Source organism: Canis aureus, chromosome X, assembly GCF_053574225.1.
Source record: "Canis aureus isolate CA01 chromosome X, VMU_Caureus_v.1.0, whole genome shotgun sequence".
Lineage (NCBI taxonomy): Eukaryota > Metazoa > Chordata > Mammalia > Carnivora > Canidae > Canis > Canis aureus.
In genome coordinates, this window is record NC_135649.1 from 78,807,063 (window position 1) to 78,826,371 (window position 19,309).

At 38.6% G+C, this 19,309-nt stretch overlaps 1 protein-coding gene across 7 annotated transcripts in view; it reads left to right on the top strand.

The window, feature by feature from the left end:
- PHF8 (PHD finger protein 8) overlaps positions 1–19,309 on the top strand; it is a 110,208-nt gene that overhangs the window by 33,869 nt on the left and 57,030 nt on the right. For all 7 annotated transcript variants that reach the window (XM_077888857.1, XM_077888855.1, XM_077888856.1 and 4 more), the window contains exons 3-8: positions 3,711–3,796; positions 4,164–4,272; positions 8,728–8,888; positions 9,498–9,639; positions 11,246–11,432; positions 13,487–13,649. In XM_077888857.1, the coding sequence (XP_077744983.1) occupies positions 3,711–3,796; positions 4,164–4,272; positions 8,728–8,888; positions 9,498–9,639; positions 11,246–11,432; positions 13,487–13,649 (848 nt within the window). The remainder of the gene's footprint in view (positions 1–3,710; positions 3,797–4,163; positions 4,273–8,727; positions 8,889–9,497; positions 9,640–11,245; positions 11,433–13,486; positions 13,650–19,309) is intronic.

Sequence of the window (19,309 nt, forward strand, 5' to 3'; positions counted from 1 at the left end):
TGATTACTGTAGCTTTTAGTAAGTCTTGAAGTTAGGTAGCATCAGTCTTTCAACTTTGTTGTTTTCATTCGATATTGTGTTGGCTATTCTGTGACTCAGATATTTTGGACAGTGTGAATTTATTGTGGCACCGATCCAATGGGTGATTTTTCTCTAGCCATGTCCAATAGTCTAGTGTTGTTACATGGTTGGATTGTGTCAAGGTTGGAATTTGCACATGGTGGGTGATGGAAAGGCAGTGGAGCAAGGGACTTGAGGATATTTATAGGAGAATAGCTATAGTGAGGAATGCTGGAATCTAAGATAGATTGGGGAAGAAGGGTGAAGTTAAGAATAGATGAAAAGCAGGATCAAGGGGTTTTAAAGGCAAAAAACAGGTGAAATGAATGAGAGCTGGATGATTACTTATGGTCACATTGTGTGATGTATGAATTTCATATACCAGATGTGGAGCAATTGCAAGTGTTGATAAGGTCTGGGTGATGACCATGAGAATTGATAGCTGAAGGGGGAGTAGGGACAGCAGCATCTGAAGATGAGAATGTCAAAGAGCTAAGGGGCCGGAATGTTGGGCCTCTGCATCAATACTGATGTCATGTGGGATATTGGCAGGACTTAGGATGGAGAGGAAACTGTGAGCAGGTTCTTTAATGAGTGAAAAGGAGTATGTTGGGGAATTGAGTAGCTGATGATAAAGAGGAGTGGGAAGAGGCATGGCTAGATGATATGAAGCCCAGAAGAGTAAGAGATCTTACATAGGGGTAGAGGAGAGTTGTTCTCAAAGTCTCACTGGAGAATGAGGGGAATATCTACCCCCAGCACAGCGTATAACCCTGAGTTATAAGGGTCTGGTAGAAAGCACAACTTCTGCCTGACAGGGCTGTACCACAGTGCTTCTTAGGCATTTTGTGGCTAAGGACCAGGTTTGTTTGTTTCTTTAAATTTCCAATTCATAATGGATCAATCATTTGGTAAAATAAAAATTGAATTTCTAGAAAAGTGGTTGAACAAAAAAAAAAAAAAACTATACAAAATACAAATCCCAATTTTTTATTGTTAGATTCAACAATAGCCATAAGATTACTCAGCCAAATTGCCATAAAAGTTATTGGATGCTTACTCTGACTTTTTGTACTTATGACAGACCTGTGGTAAACAGCTTACAGATCAGCATTAGTCTGTGGAGCACACAACATGGCACTCCTATAGAGAAAATGGCTTTCTCCTAGGAGAAGCTTCCATCAGTTAAGCCAGGATGGTGAAGAAGAGGTTTGTTGTAGGGGATGTCAATTAGAGAGGTTTGTTTACCAAGGAATGGGGTTGCTGGAGGTACAAGAGAAATGCTGATGACCAGCGGAAGTTTGGGGGTAGAAAACACATATAGCTATATGGGATGAAAGTTTAGGAGAGAGGAACAACTGGAGGGGTTCCTTAATGAGCAGTGTCCAAGGCCAACAGGGTATGAGACAGAAAGCATAGAGGCCAGGGAAGTGAGTTAATGAATGCTACAGGGCCTATGGAATATATTTAAAGAAAGTTGAAGCAGGTGAAAGGTGAGGTGTGCTTCTCTGTGCTCACCGTGCTAAGCACTTTTATTATACATTCTCTGAGCCCTTAAAAAAAAACTCTACCAAACTGATGGTGATATCCTCAGTTTATTGATATGCAGCAGGTTTTACAGGCATAGAATTATCGATTGGGATGGTGGTAGGGTCCTAATCCCAGGAAGTCAGTTTATGAACATGATCTTGGACAAAACAGAGTTCTGCCCTATTTTTTAATGCTCCCTGCTGTGTGTGGCTGTCCAAATAATTTAGGAATTTGATCTTAGCCAGAGTTATTAGGAGGGCTGTTGATGACTTCTTTGGTGAGGAAGGGTTTAGTTTTGTAAGATTACCACCTCACAGACATGCAAACTCAAATTTTCAAAATTAAATATTTTTTAGACATTACAGTATGAAATAAGTAACACATGTTCATTGTAGAGAATTGAAAAATACAAATAAGAGAAAAATGATTACTTGTTATACTTCACTCAGAACCACTATCAATTAAAATACTCTTTTCGGGATCCCTGGGTGGCGCAGCGGTTTGGCGCCTGCCTTCGGCCCAGGGCGCGATCCCGGAGACCCGGGATCGAGTCCCACGTCGGGCTCCCGGTGCATGGAGCCTGCTTCTCCCTCTGCCTGTGTCTCTGCCTCTCTCTCAATCTCTCTGTGACTATCATAAATAAATAAAAATTAAAAAAAAAAAATAAATAAAATACTCTTTTCAATTCTTTTCATTTAGTCAAGTAAAATAGCTCAGTAAAGTTTAAGTTTTTGATTATATGTTGAAGTAAGAATATTTTGGATATATTGGTTAAAATAAATCTTATTAAAATTAATTTTATCTGTTTCTTTTTACCTTTTTAATGTGGCTACTAGAACATTTAAACGTACATATTTGGCTCACATTATATTTCTTTTTATAAAAAGATTTTATTTATTCATTCATGAGAAACAGAGGCAGAGTCATAAGCAGAGGGAGAAGCAGGCTCACTATAGGGAGCCTGATTTGGGACTCGATCCTGGGCCATGGAATCACGTTCTGAGTCAAAGGCAGATAGATGCTCAACCAGAGTCACCCAGGCGTCCCTCACATTATATTTCTATGGGATGGCACTGTTTTAGAATCTCTTATAGCTTTAACCATTCTGAGTCTTTAAAAAAAAGATTTATTTATTTATTTGAGAGAGAGAAAGTGTGTGAGCCAGTTAACAGACTGAGCCACCCAGGCACCCCTTGACCATTCTGAGTATTTTTTTTAAGATTTTTTGTTTGTTTATTCATGAGAGAGAGAGAGAGAGAGAGAGAGAGAGAGGCAGAGACATAGGCAGAGGGAGAAGCAGGTTCCCCCCAGGGAGCCTGATGCAGGACTTGATCCCAGGACCCCGGGACTACAACCTGAGACAAAGGCAGATGTTCAACCCCTGAGCCATCCAGGTACCCCTACCATTCTGAGTCTTTTTTTTAAAAAAAAGATTTTATTTATTTATTCATGAGAGACACAGGCAGAGGGAGAAGCAAGCTCCAATGCAGGGAGCCTAATGTGGGACTTGATCCTGGGTCTGTCTCCAGGATCACACCCCGGGCCAAAGGTGGCGCTAAACTGCTGAGCCACCCAGGGTACCCACCATTCTGAATCTTAATGAAGCTTGCTGTGTACATTTTTAGCTCTGTTATAATTGTTTTATTTTTTTATTATTTTTAAAAGATTTTATTTCTTTATTTCAGAGAGAGAGAGCATATGTGAGTAGGGGAGGAACAGAGGGAGAGAGAATCCTGAAGTGGACTCCTCACTGAGTGTGGAGCCTGACATGGGGCTCAATCCATGACCCTGAGATCATGACCTGAGCTAAAACCAAGAGTTGGACTCTTAACCCACTGAGCCACCCAGGCGCCCCCATGATATAATTGTTTTAGACCAGCGTTGTTCAATATACTTTTTGTATTAATATGTTTGATAATCTGCCCGGTATGGTAATTTGTAGCCACATGTGGCTACTGAGAATTTGAAATATAGCTAGTATGATGTAGGGAGCGCATTTAAAATTTTATATAACTTGAAATAATTGAAATGTAAATAGCTATGTGTACTGGACAGCACAGTTCTAGACCTTATGAAAAATAACATTTTCATAAACCTTGGCCGATTTTTCTCTTTTCTAGTTGTGTTGGTGTTGAAGAGGAAAAGGCTGCTGACATTGACCTCTACCACTGCCCCAACTGTGAAGTCTTACATGGGCCCTCCATTAGTAAGTAGATCTTGAGGTTTCCAAGAGAAGGTGGTCCAGAGGTGAGACAAAGCTAAGGAAACAAAGGGAGATTGCCTTTGCCTGAGCACTTGGGAAATAGCAAAAGCCTGTGCAGGCCCCACAGGCTAGCAGCTGCCCCACTGAGAGGGCAGAAGTACAGAGCTTTACCTCCCTAGGGACTTCCCCTGGAGGAAACCTCAAACTCACTAGGAACTTTCCTTGAGTTTGTGAGAGCCTCGTTGGCTCCAGGTGCTCCAAGAGGTTGTTAGATTGGAAGAGAATCAGGATCTGTTGAGGCCTTTATTCCTGGAACCATACATAGCTCATGGCCATTCTGACTCACAGTCTCTGTCTTTTTCTGGCTTAGTGAAAAAACGCCGTGTATCTTCAAAAGGGCACGATACACACAAGGGGAAACCAGTGAAGACTGGAAGCCCTACATTCATTCGAGAGCTCCGGAGTAGGACCTTTGACAGGTGAGGGTTGGTACATGCCAGGGCTCTGGGAGGCTAGGATCTGTCTCTTTCTAACTTTCCCACTGGATGCCCTATCAGATGCCTCCCTGACTTGGGAATGTCTGCAGGGCTCTGCCTGTTCCCTCTGGGGAGGGATCTTCTGTTTTAGTCATTTTCTAAGAAACATTGTTAGAGTTTCATTTGACATGCAGTGTATGTTAATGTCCACTTGTAAAAACTTCTGATAGATTGGGAATCAGTTTTTGCCTCTTAGGAAAGGGTATTTGCTTGCACCCAAGAAATGCTTCAACTAAGAGTCTAAAGATCAGAAAGTTTAATTCTCTCATTTAGAGAAAAGGAAACTCTTTTTAAAAAATATTTTATTGGGGATCCCTGGGTGGCTCAGTGGTTTAGCGCCTGCCTTTGGCCCAGGGTGTGATCCTGGAGTCCCGGGATCGAGTCCCACGTCGGGCTCCCGGCATGGAGCCTGCTTCTCCCTCCTCCTGTGTCTCTGCCTCTCTCTCTCTTTCTCTCTCTCTATCATAAATAAATAAATAAATCTTTAAAAAATATTTTATTTAAATTTAATTTTCCAACATATAGTATAACACCCAGTTTTCATCCCATCAAGTGCCCTCCTTAGTGCCCATCACCCAGTTACCCCATCCCCCCACACTCCTCCCCTTCTGCAACCTTTTGTTTCCCAGAGTTGGGAGTCTCTCATGGTTTGTCTTCCTCTCTAATTTTTCCCCCACTAAGTTTCCCTCCTTTCCCTTAGAGTCCCTTTCACTATTTAAAAGGAAGCTCTTTAAAATTTAAATGTTTGATAAATAATAGTGAAAGGGAAAATAAGGGAAGGGAGAAGAAATGTGTGGGAAATATCAGAAAGGGAGACAGAACGTAAAGACTGCTAACTCTGGGAAACGAACTAGGGGTGGTAGAAGGGGAGGAGGGCGGGGGGTGGGAGTGAATGGGTGACGGGCACTGGGTGTTATACTGTATGTTAGTAAAAGAAAAAAAAAGAATTTAAATAAAAATATTTTTAAAAAGAAAAAAAAAACAAAATAAACATTTATACATAAAAAAAAATAAATAAAATTTAAATGTTTGAGTGATCATGTATTTCTTTTAAATCCAAAAAATTTTTCCTTTTTAATCTGTTTTTTTAATTTTTTAATTTTTATTTCTAAATTAAACTCTGTGCCCAAAATGAGACATGAACTCACAACCCCGAGATCAAGAGTCACATGCTGTACTGACTGAGCCAGCCAGGTGGTTTTTTCCCTTTTAAAAATATTAAAATGGGCTTATTAAAAATAAATTACAAGAACAAAAATGAGTTAGAAAAGTAATGAATAAAGCACTCTCTTTTGCTTAGTTTTTAATTCATGCAACCATTTTCAGCTTTCCTGTAATTGAAATGTTATTTAGAATTATGTATCTTCAACTTAATATTCCTTGATTTGTTTATTCAGGGGCAGCGAGTCTCCTTTCTACTCCCTCAGATCCCTTCCCTAGTTACCAACGTCTTGTGCATTTTTTAAGAAATAGGTTTTGCTTAAATAAACGTCTTTGTGTGTGTGTGTGTGTATCCTGCTTTTTTTAAAAAGCATAAATACACTCTGTATTCTGCATCTTGCTTTTTTTAGCCTAAATTATATATCTTGGAGATTAATCCATAACAGCATATACAGATGTTTTTCATTTTTCATGGAAGTTTAGTATTCCATTGTAGGGATATGTAATTTATTTAACCAGTCTTCTATTGATGAACCTTTAAATTGATTCTAATATTTTGCTGTTAGAAAAAAAGTGCTGCAGTGGATGTCTTTGTACTTAAGTTTTTGCATATGTGGATAAGTATATGTGTAGCTTTACTACCTAAAAGTGAAATTGCTAGATCAAAGACCCTATGCTTTAAAAATGTTGATGAGGGATCCCTGGGTGGCGCAGCGGTTTGGCGCCTGCCTTTGGCCCAGGGCGCGATCCTGGAGACCCGGGATCGAATCCCACGTCGGGCTCCCGGTGCATGGAGCCTGCTTCTCCCTCTGCCTATGTCTCTGCCTCTCTCTCTCTCTCTCTCTGTGACTATCATAAATAAATAAGAATTAAAAAAAAAAAATAAAAATAAAAAAAAAAATAAAAATGTTGATGAAAACACTAATTCAAAAAGGTATATGTACTCCAGAGTTTCCTTGTGGGAAATTTTAATCTTAATTTTTAATTTTTATGTAGTCTAATTTATTTATTACTATTTTAAATTACTACTGGGCCTGGTCTCATGTTTTTTCTGCTATTCTATGACTTCATTTTTTTCAATTTAATCTTAGATCCATCTAGAATTATACAAAGAATGAGATAGACATTGAGCTTAATATTTTTCCAGATGTTTGTTTCAACACAACTTGGTCAATAGTTTATCTTTCTCCAGCATGGTTTTTTAAAAATGTTTTCTAGTTAAGTAAGTATGTGTTGAGAAAGTGGTTGTAAAAATTTTTTTTAATCAGTCTTATCATTTTTTCTTTTTTAAGTTTATTTTAATTCCACTGTAGTTAACATACAGTGTTATATTAGTTTCAGGTGTATGATATAATGATTTCAACAATTCTATGCATTACTTAGTACTCATCATAATAAGTGTAGTCTTAATCCTTGTCACCTATTTCACCAATCCCCCACCTATCTCCCCTCTGGTAACCATCAGTTTGTTCTCTATAGTTAAGAGTCTGTTTTTTGGTTTGTCTCTTCATTTTTCCTTTGTTTTGTTTCTTAAATTCTATATGTAAGTAAAGTCATATGGTATTTGTCTTTCTCTGACTGATTTATTTCCCTTAGCATTATACTCTGTAGGTCCATCCATGTCATTGCAAAAGGCAAGATTTCATTCCTTTTTATGGTTGAATAATAGTTATTGTGTGTGTGTGTGTGTGTGTGTGTGTGTGGATAGATATATATAGAGATGGATAGCACATCTTCTTTATCCATTTATCTAGTTTTTAAAAATACTATTTTTATTTTTTACGTGTTCTTAAAATATTTTATTTATTTATTCATGAGATACACACAGAGGCAGAGACATAGGCAGAGGGAGAAGCAGGCTCCCTGGAGCCTGATGCAAGACTCCATCCCAAGACCCTGGGATCATGACCTGAGCCAAAGGCAGATGCTCACCACTAAGCCACCCAGGTGCCCCTATGTATTATTTTTAAAGATTGTATTTATTTATTTGACAGAGCATGAGCGAGGGGGAGGGGCAGAGGGAGAAGCACTCCTTGCTGAGCAGGGACCCTGACTTGGGGCTAGATCCCAGGACCCTGGGATCATGACCTGAGCTGAAGGCAGATGCTTAACTGACTGAGCCACCCAGCTGCTCCTATCCATTTGTCTATTGAATGACACTTAGGCTGCTTCCATAATTTGGCTATTTTAAATAATGCGGCAATAAATATAAGGGTGTATATACCCTTTTGAATTAGTGTTTCTGTATTCTTTGGGCAAAATACCCACTAGAGTGATTACTGGATCATATGGTAGTTCTATTTTTATTTTTTTGAGGCACTTCATAGTGTTTTCCATAGTGGCTGCACCAGTTTCTATTCCCATCAGCAGTGCATAAGGGTTCCTCGTGGTGTGTTTGTCCACATCCTTGCCAACACTGGTTTCTTTTATTTTTGATTTTAGCCATTCTGACAGGTGTGAGGTGATATCTCACTATATTTTGGATTTGCATTTCTCTGGTGATGAGTGATGTTGAACATCTTTTCATGTGTCTGTTGGCCATGTGTATGTCTTCTTTGACATGTCTTCTGCCCATTTTTAAATTGGATTACTTGTGTTTTTTTGTGTTGAGTTTTGTAAGTTCTTTATATATTTTGGATACTAACCCTTTATTGGATATGTCATTTGCATATTAGTCTTTTCTATTTGCCAATATATATATTTTTTAATTTTTAAAAAGACTATTTATTCATGAGAGACAGGGAGAGAGGTAGAGATATAGGCAGAGGGAGAATCAGGCTCCCTGTGGTGAGCCCAATGCAGGACTCCATCCCGGGACTCCGGGATCACACCCTGAGCCGAAGGCAGACGCTCAACCACTGAGCCACTCAGGCATCCCTTTGTCAATGTTTTAAATGGGTGATGCTGCTTTGGGTTTGAGTAAATTAGTTAAATTTGCAGATATATCTTTTTTTTTTTTTCTGAGCAGGCTGTTGGCTGATTTTTTCTCTTGCCATCCAAAGAAGAGTACCCTATTGACAAGATATCCTTGGTTAAGCTCCCCACCTCTGCCAATGACCAGGCTTCTTGCCTAGGATAGGTCATTTCTTCCTTGGCACATGAGGTGTATGCCATTAGTTGCTAACCCACCTTAAGGTCCACGAAAGAATGCCCTACCTCTTGGCTGAATGGCAGCATCAATGAGGCCTTCAGTGGCAGAGCCTCTGGGGCTCAGTCTTTCTCTCATGTGGCCCACAGCTCAGATGAAGTGATTCTGAAGCCCACTGGAAGTCAGCTGACTGTGGAATTTCTGGAAGAGAATAGCTTCAGTGTGCCCATCCTAGTCTTGAAGAAGGATGGATTGGGGATGACGTTACCCTCACCATCATTCACTGTGAGGGATGTGGAACACTATGTTGGTAAGCATCATGGACCCTTTTAACTGTGACATTGTTTATTCCCATCAAGTCCTGTGACTCTTCCCCTCCAGTTTTCTTTTCAATCATCTTGGAAATCTGAGGTAAAGTGATTTATCCAGAGTCATTTTTTGGCAAAACTAGAACCAAAATCCTGCTTTTCTTTTCCTTTTCCTCCTCATAGGCCACAACCCCCCAGACTGAGCACCACCCCCTCCCCCCACCTTTTTCTTACCTGGGGAATTCCAGGGATCTTGGTGGTCTCTCTACTGTTGAGATGAGAAAACCTTTGACTTTCACCCTCATGTCTTCTGGGCATGAGTTTTTGGAGATAGGAAGAGAAGTGAGAAAATTGGGCCCAGGCACGTGGATTATATCATGAGTGAGGCTGTATGTCAGGCTGTTCTGTTGCTCTAGCAGGCCTGGACCCAGCACATAGATTTAAGGAGAGTGTGAGGGATTCCTACCCCTGCCTCCCAAACATGCACACACAAATATAGTGTCTGAGGTGAGAAGTTTTGAGTGTCAGTCCATTCTAGGGACAGGTGAGGAGGGGAGGGAGGCTTCCCTGGTCCAAGACCACTTGGTGCAGAACTCATCCCTTTATTCTAGGTTCTGACAAAGAGATTGATGTGATTGATGTGACCCGCCAGGCCGACTGCAAGATGAAGCTCGGTGATTTTGTGAAGTATTACTATAGTGGGAAGAGGGAAAAAGTCCTCAACGTCATTAGTTTGGAATTCTCTGATACCAGGTAGGAGGGGCAGGGGTAAGTAAAAAGCCTAACAAAGTCCTGGAACTTGTGATATACTGAGTATAAGTGTTCCTTTCCCTTCCTCTTGGTCGTTTCTTCCTTTGGGATGATGAGCTATTTTACACGTTCTAGGGTAGATGGGTCACATTATGACAACCAAATTGTGTTTCTCTTCTACAGTTTCTATCAATTGAATAGAGAATACAGTACCTATTTTAATTATTTTTTGTCTCCTTCAAGACCTAGGACAGCTTTCTGTGACCTTTTTTGGGATTTAGATTGTGGCATGGTCACTGTTTAACTCCAAGGATAGGTCCTCTGTTCCTGGAAATAGACTTGCTGAATTAATTCCAAGTAGTTTCTCTAAGGATAAGGTTTCTTAGATTTAAAAGAAAAAAAAAAGGGATCCCTGGGTGGCGCAGCGGTTTAGCGCCTGCCTTTGGCCCAGGGCGCGATCCTGGAGACCCGGGATCGAATCCCACGTCGGGCTTCTGGTGCATGGAGCCTGCTTCTCCCTCTGCCTGTGTCTCTGCCTCTCTCTCTCTCTCTCTCTCTGTGTGACTATCATAAATAAATAAAAATTAAAAAAAAAAGAAAAAAAAAGCTGATAACTTTTAAATGATTCTGTGTGGACTCATGCACTCAGTAGATACATGTAGTCTTCTCTGTGCTCAGAACTATAGGAGATCTCCTAAAATTGTAACATATCTTTTTGCACTTAGAAAGCTACTGTCTGATTACTTTTTTAACTTTCAATTTTGACATTAGAGATTTACAGGAAGTTGCAAAAAATATGCAGAGAGGTCCTGTGTATTCTTAAGCTAGTTCCCGTGAATGGCAACATCTTACATAACTGTAGTACCATTAAAACCCTTGCTGTTGGTTTTAACATACAGAGTTAACAACCTGAGGATTTTTTAAAAATGTATGTTTGTAACTCACTTCATATTGAAAGACTATTTGAATTAGCTTCCAGAGATACAGAGGGGAAAAAAATAGACAAAATTAGAACCAAAGGAAAATAAAAGTGGGAAAATAGAATGCATCTGGTGGGTAATCTGTACACAAAATATATGTATGAGTGTTTGGATAGTTGGTAGAGAAGGACTGTAGAGTTTTCTGTGAATTTCCTGAAGGTCAGGAAAGGGAGGGGAGTGCAAAATTATAAGGTTTGTGGTTTTATATAAGGTAAAAACACCCAGATGTTTGGGGGAAGAACTTCTTTACCTGAAACTGAGCCCTTGAGAGGTTTCTCTAATGGTTCCTCATAAAGAAGACACTATGAGATGGAGACAATACAATGATTGTTTTTGACCAATTGCCAAATAAGTGGACCCAGGTCAGGGGAGCTATGAGCATTTAGTGGAGAAAATGATCTCCTTTGACTGGGAAATGCTGTGGAGCTAGTACTTGGGACTTCTAGAGCTGAGTGGAATGAAGATGCTGACCAGACTTACAAAGATAAGGGTCTTATTGTCCTTGGGGATTCTGTAGAAAGAGCTTCTTTTTCTTACTTGACTCTCACTGGGATGGGTAACATTTTATTCAGTCTTTAACCTTAAATTCCTAATCAACTGACATCTACTTTCCACCCCTTCCTTGCTAGGCTTTCTAACCTTGTGGAAACTCCCAAGATTGTTCGGAAGCTCTCATGGGTGGAGAACCTCTGGCCAGAGGAGTGTATATTTGAGAGGCCCAATGTGCAGAAGTACTGCCTCATGAGTGTGCGGGATAGCTATACAGACTTCCACATTGACTTTGGTGGCACTTCGGTCTGGTACCATGTCCTCAAGGTAGGAATGAATGTGACTTCTAGAGGAAGCCTGGCCTTGGGCCTCCCTGTTTGTTTCAGGTGGCACCACAAAATAGGCTGCTGAGGTCTACCTGCCTCCCAGATTCTATTTGGGTGACATTTCCATATAACTACTCTATTGGGGTTGGGTACATGGTGGATATGCCATATAAACTGTCTCTACAGTTTCGATGCTTAATATTTTTTTGAATAGCCTAAAGTTTTCTCTGACTGTTAATCTTAATTAAGCCAATCCATACTTCTATCACTATGTATGGAAATGTCTGTATTTGCTGCAGAAGTTCTTGGTAACATGAGAAATTTCCCCTCCCCCCATCTTTATTGAAGCATAATTTATGTATGATATAATTAGTCTATTCCAAGTGTATAGTTTGATGAGTTTTGACAATTATATGTAGTCACATAACTGCCACTATCATCAAGATAGAGTATATATGATAATTTTTTAAATATAAACCGTCCCATGGGTAGTTTCACTTTTAGTGGTTGTTAAAATTTTGTAATTAGCATATTGATTGTGAGTGACTATGGAAGGTTCATTTTTGAAGTCTGGAAAACAAATTTCCTAAGTAATTTTTATTCTTTTCCACCATCATACTATTTATTTTTCTTATCCAAAATGCCAGGGAAAGAGCAGAAAATTTGGATATGGCTCTTGTCCAAATGATCATGAATCCTAAACTAGTTGTTGCCATTGGTTTAGCATGAAATTAGAGCATGTAAATCACTATTATGCAAATGTTAGATTTAACTTTTTAATTTTATTTTGAGAGAGAGAGGACACAAGTAGGAAGGGCAGAGGGAGAGGAAGAGAGAATCTTTTTTTTTTTTTTTTTTAGGAAGAGAGAATCTTAAAGCAGACTCCGCACTGAGTGTGGAGCCCCTTGTGGAGCTTGATCTCACCACGGTGAGATCATGACTTGAGCTGAAACCAAGAGTCAAACACTTAAATGACAGTGCCACTCAAGTGCCCCTAACTTTTTTTATTTTAAAGTAATTCCTGTTTTATAGAAAAATTGCAAAATGGTAGAATTCCTCTGTGCCCTTCACTTAGATTTCCCAATGTCACCATTTTATTATATTCTTTCTCTAAAGCAAACATAATAAAATAGTTCTATTTTTTTCTAAAACTTTTGAGAGTGGTTACAGATGTGGTGTCTCTTTATCTGGTGATAAATCAGTGTATTTCTTGAAAATAAGGGCATTCTCTTATATAACCACAGTATAGTTATCAAATTCGGAAGATTGATATTGATATAATGCTATTATCTAACCTACAGATCTGATTCAAATTTCTTCACTCGTACAATAGGTAATTTTTAGTGTTGTTGCTTTTCTACATTGAAATTTATTTTCATGAAATACTGGTTAAACTAATCAAGCTGTAGGTTGGGGATATTTTCGTACTAGTGGGGTTTTGTTTCTTTTCTGCCAAATAATCTATCTGGTGATTGTCCAGGCAAAACATAATTAAGAAATAAAATGTTTTTCCAACAGATAATCACTTAACGTATAATCTTCTAGAAGTCCTTAAGCAATTACTGAACTTTAAAACTTTTATTAGCTTTGATTGCGAGTGTGAGAAGGAACATTCTTTGTAAATGGCATTTAAAGGCAAATTCAATTTTCTATTCATCAATAATGTGAATTTAAAATCTCCTAGGAAAAAAAAATCTCCTAGGGCTAGTAGTATTGATCTATTCATCTGTAGAAGCCATTTCTCACTTGGTATTGCATCTAAAATAGGAGCTTTGGGTGTACATTTATCCTAAGTTGAACAATTTTGTTTGAAATGCCCTTTCCAAATAATTTTTGTCAATCTTATAGAAGCTGAAAAGCACAAAGTGTACTACAAAGGGACCTTTTGAAGTTTTTCAAGTTCACATAAAAATGATTCTTGGATAGGTTTGGGAAAGAATTCTGTCATATTACATGGTCTTGGGGTATGAGAGAGAATATTCTTTTGGAGACCCTCTGGAGGATTTTTCTGGAAACTCTTGATATTTTTGGCACTTCAACCTCTTTTTATTTCAGGGTGAGAAGATATTCTACCTGATCCGCCCAACAAATGCCAACCTGACTCTCTTTGAGTGCTGGAGCAGCTCCTCTAACCAGAATGAGATGTTCTTTGGGGACCAGGTGGACAAGTGCTATAAGTGTTCCGTGAAGCAAGGACAGACACTTTTCATTCCTACAGGTCTTCCCTGGGCCCCTCTGGGATGGTTTCAGGAGGGCGGGAAGAGAAAGGGAGGTTGTGGCACCAGAGCCAACCCCTTCCCATGATGTATTGATCTGATTATGTGGGATATTCCTTCCATATCAGCTGACTCAGAACTGGACCTCAAGAAAATTCACATGATGGCCAGTGGGCAGCATGATTACTTGATGAGGCTGCAAGTGAGAAGGTCCAGGAAGAGGTTGATGGACTCCCTTGCACTGGGCTGATGTCACTTTGGTGGACAGAAAGAGAATATATCTCTCAGCCCCATGACTCTAGGGATAGTGGCTGGGAGGCTGGCAATGCAGGCTATAAATCAGAATGACCTGGAGTGAGGGTAGGACTTTTCCTCCCTAAACAATACATGCCTAGAATTATGAATTTGTAGGTCTAGGGTGGGATCTGAGTGTGTGTTTTGAAAAAGTGCTCTCAGTTGTCTCAGTTTGGGGAAGCTGACATCTTTATTGAGTTTTCCATGAACCCAGTATGTCTTTATCTATATAGATTTTCCTTGATTTTTTAATCTTCATTCTTTGATTTCAGAATTAACGTTAAATTTTCTCAAAACTGGTAGAATTCTCTAGTGCAGTCACATGGACCTGGAGATTTCTTTTTTGAGGTTTTAATTTAACATTTGATTTCCTTAAACTTCGGTAGGCTATTCAAATTATCTGTTTCATATAGAGTGAGCTATGATAGTTGTACTTTTCAAGGAATTGGTCCATTTTATCAAAGTTGTCAAATTTATGTAGAGTTGTTTGTAGTATTTCCTTACTATCCTTTTGATGTCTTCCATGTCTTTACTGATATTCTCTGCTTCATTCCTGGTATTAGTTATTTGTGCCTTCTCTTATTCTGTGTCAGTCTTGATGGAGGTTTGCCAATTTTTGAAGTTTAATTATAAAGTTTCTTTAAAAACTTTTATCTTTTGCTTTTATCTTTTTCCTTCCTTCTGCTTGCTGTGGGTTTATTTTGCTTCTTCTAGTCTTGAGACAGAAGCTTAGATTACTGATTTCAGATTTCCCTCTTTTCTAATGTAAGCATTTAGTGCTATAAGTTCCCCCTCAGCACTGATTTAACTGTCACATATTTTGATATATTGTATTTTCATTTTCATTTAGTTACATGTACTTTTAGAAAAATTGGATGTAATTCACATACCATAAAACTTAACATGTTAGGAGCGCCTGGATGGATGGCTCACTCCGTTAAGCACTGGACTCTTGATTTTGGCTCAGGTCATGATCTCAGGGTTGTGAGAAAGGGAATAAAGGGGAAAGGAGAAAAAATAAGTGGGAAATATCAGAAAGGGAGACAGAACATGGAAGACTCCTAACTCTGGGAAACGAACTAGGGGTGGTGGAAGGGGAGGAGGGCGGGGGGTGGGGGTGACTGGGTGGAAGGCACTGAGGTGGGCACTTGATGGGATGAGCACTAGGTGTTATTCTGTATGTTGGCAAATTGAACACCAATAAAAATAAATTTATTATTAAAAAACAAGGGTGCAGTTCAGCTTTGTTTTTTTTTTTTTTTTAGAGGAGAGAGAGGTGAACAGAGGGAGGGGCAGAGGGAGATCTGATGTAGGCCCCACACAGACTGCAGAGCCCCACATAGGGCTTGAACTCACAACCCTGGGCCATGACCTGAGCCATAGTCAAGAGTTGGACACCTAACCAACTAAGCCACCCAGGTGCCCTGGTGCAGTTCAGTTTTTTTTTTTTTTTTTTTTCAGTTCAGTTTTTTAAAAAAAATATATTTACAAGGTTGTGTATCCATTACCACTATCTAATACCAGGAGATTTTCATCACTTCAAAAAGAAATCCTGTACCCATTAGCAGTTATTCCTCATTCCTTCCAGTCCTCCCACCCCTGTCAACCACCTTTGTCCATTTTTTTAGATTTTTAAAATTTATTCATGAGAGACACAGAGAGAGGCAGAGACATAGCCAGAGGGAGAAGCAGGCTCTACGCAGGGAGCCTGATGTGAGACTCGATCCGGGGACTCCAGGATCACGCCCTGAGCCAAAGGCAGACGCTCAGCCACTGAATCACCCAGGTGTCCCTTGTCCATTCTTTGTATATGGATTTGCCTGTTCTGAGTATTTCATATAAAAGGAATCATTCAGTTTTTGGTCCTTTGTGTCTGGCTTTTTCACTCAGTAAAATATTTTCAAGGTTCATCCATGTTATAGCATTTGTCAGTACTTATTCTTTAAATGGCTGAATCATATGCCACTGCATGGATATACCACATTTTGTTTATCCTTTCAACATCTTAATAGATATTTGGGTTGTTTTCACTTTTTGACTGTAATGAATAATGCTGCTGGGAACAATCATGTATGAGTTTTTGTGTTAATGTATAATTTCAGTTCTCTTGGGTACATACCTACAAAAGGAATTGCTGAGTCATATGTTAACTCTGTTTTAACTTTTTGAGGAACTGCCAAAATGTTTCTAAAGCACCTACACCATTTTACAGTCCCACTAGCAATTTATGAGGGTCTCAACTTTTCTACATCCTCCCCAACACTTGTTCTTGTCTGTCTTTGTGATTATAGCCATTCTAGAGCATGTGAAGTGGTATCTCATTGAGATATTAATTTATGTTTCCATAATGACTGTAAATGTTGAACATTTCATGTGCTTATTGGACATTTGTATATCTTTTTATGTAGAAGTGTCTATTCAAAACTTGCCCATTTTTTAATTAGGTAATTTGTTTTTTTTATTATTGAGTTGTAGAAGTTCTTTATATATTTTGGTTATTAGACCTTATCATCATATATGTGATTTGAAAATATTTTATCTCTTGTCACTTTCATGAGAGTGTCCTATGAAGAACAAAAGTCCAGTTTATCTACTTTTTAAAAAAGATTTTATTTATTCATGAGAGACACACAGAGAGAGGCAGAGACATAGGCAGAGGGAGAAGCAGGCTCCCCACAGAGAGCCTAATGCAGGACTCCATCCCAAGACCCTGGATCACAAACTGAGCCAAAGGCAGATAGATGCTCAACCACTGAGCCACCCAGGTGTCATCTACTTTTTTCTTTATTTGCTTGTACTTTTGGTGTCATATCTAGGAGATCATTGCCTGATTCATAATTTAAGGTCATGAAGATTTACCTTTGTTTTCTTCTAATAGATTTGTAGTTATGATTATTACATTAGGTCTTTTATCCATTTCAAGTCAACTTTTGCATATGGTATGAGGGAAGGGTCCAATTTCATTCTTTTTCATGTGGCTGTCCAGTTGTCCCAGGATCATTTGAAAAGACTATTATTTCCCCTTTGAATTGTCTTGATACCTTTGTCCAAAATCAATTGACCATAGATGTATTGATTTATTTCTGGGCTTTGAATGAATTCTATTCCATCTTTATGTCTATCCTCATGACACTATCACACTATTTCAATTACTCTACATTTGTTGTATTTTATTTATTTATTTTTTTTGTAAGTTTTAAAGGAAGGAACTGTTAGCCCTCCAACTTGGTTCTCCATTGTCTTTATTTTGTTGAGTCCATCTGTTTCATTATTTATTTCAGATATGGTATTTTCCAGTTCTAAAATTTCCATTTGTTTCTTATTTATATCTTCTTTTTCTTATTTTATTTCAAGCATGTTTATACTTGTTCATTGAAGCATTCTTATGATAGCGCCTTTAAAATTGTCATAGGGATGCCTGGCAAGCTCAGTCAGTTAAGCATCTGCCTTCAGTTTAGGTCATGGTCTCAGGGTCCTGGGATTGAGCCAAGCATCAGCCTCCCTGCTCAGTGGGGAGTCTGCTCGTCCTTCTCCCTCTGCCTCTTCCCCAAATGTGTGTGCGTGCTCTCTCTCTCAAATAAATAAATAAAATAAAATAGTCATATAGTTTTAACATCTTTGTCTAATATTATATTGTATAATTCTGGATTTTCTTTTCTGTTGCACAGATCTGTTTGTCTATTCATATATCAATATCATGTTGATTTGATTACATTGGTTTTATATAGAATGTTTAATATATGGTGAGACAAGTTACCTTCCCCCACACCCATCTGCTTTTCTCTTTCATAGTTTTCTGTGCCCAGGTATTTATTCATTTATTTATTCATCTTTGAATCCTTTGCCTAATAGAGTATCACATAATACCTTTTCGACCCTGAGCACTTAATAACTGTTTGATGAATTGAATTTGCCTATCAGAGATTTGAATTGTATTAATTCACTTATTGGTATGAAGTCCCATGAACTGGGTATAATTGAATTAGTTTATAAGCATTGCATATCTACTGAATCCTCCCACATTGGGCTAAGTGCTAGAGACAAAAGATCAATAGGCCATTTCAGTATCATGTTTTGAATATTTTATGTGTTTTTGAATGTTATATAAATGGAATCATACTAGATAATAATTCTCAACTTGCTTTTTCTTCTGAACACTATTATGAGATTCACGTTGATACATGTTCACTCATGTTACTTACTTTCCAGTATTCTGTTGTATGAGTATATGGCAATTTATCCATTCTCCGGTGGATGTACATTTCATGAAGGATTTTGTGTGGGGATGACATGGACAGATATATATATATATATATATATATATATATATTTATTGTATTTTAGATCTGTCATTTAGGGTTGAGATGTGGAGGATAGATTTCAGAGATTGAGATTAGTATAGAGAGTAGTGGTTTGCAAACACTTTGGACTCAGGACCCCTTTATACTCTTTAATATTACTGAGGACCCAACAGAGTTTTTATTTATGTGGTTTATATTCATCAGTATTTACCGTATTATAAATTAAAACAGAAAAATTCAAAATACTTGTTTATTAATTGAGAAATTATAATCTCATTATGTGTTAGCATGAATAATTTTTATGAAAAATAACTTTTCAAATAAAAATCTAGTGGGAAGAATGGCATTTACATTTTTGCAAATCTTTCTAATGTCTGGATTAATAGAAAATGATAAGCATTGCATATCATTGCATATCTACTGAATCCTCAAATCTGCTTCTGCATGTTGTGATATCCTGTCATTTACCCTCTGGAAAACTCCACTGTATACCTGTGAGAGAATGAGGGTAAAAAAAGACAACCTCTTAGTATTATCATGGGCATAGTTTTGACCTTGCTAGGCTCTCAGGGAGTCTCAGAGTCCCAGCATTCCCTGGACCATACCTTGAGAACCACTGGTGTAGAGAAGCCAGTTTGAGGCTGTTGCAAGTAGCCTAGGTGACAGATAATGAGGGATCTGAACCAGGGCATTGGTAGGATGGATGGATGGATGGGGAAAGGGCGATGAATATGAGAAAGGTTTAAGAAGAAAAATTAGGTCTCAGAGGGCAGTGTAGGGTCAAGGGCAAGGAGAATGATTGAGTTCCAACTAGATGCATAGTTTACAACCAACCTGTGAAGTAGATGTTTAGCTAGAAAATGGCAGACTTTGAACTCAGGTTTGTTCAGCACAAGAGCTCTTTGTTTTATTTAGTTAAAAGGGAGAGACTTGGCAAGGAGGTGATGCCCTTTTAAGAGATGAGAGAGAAGATGGTTGAGGCAGCAGAGAGACTTGAAGTCGAGGGGAGGGAAATAGGAATTTAATAACCCCATATAAGTTGGTCCAGTTCAGGTTTCTAATGGTGG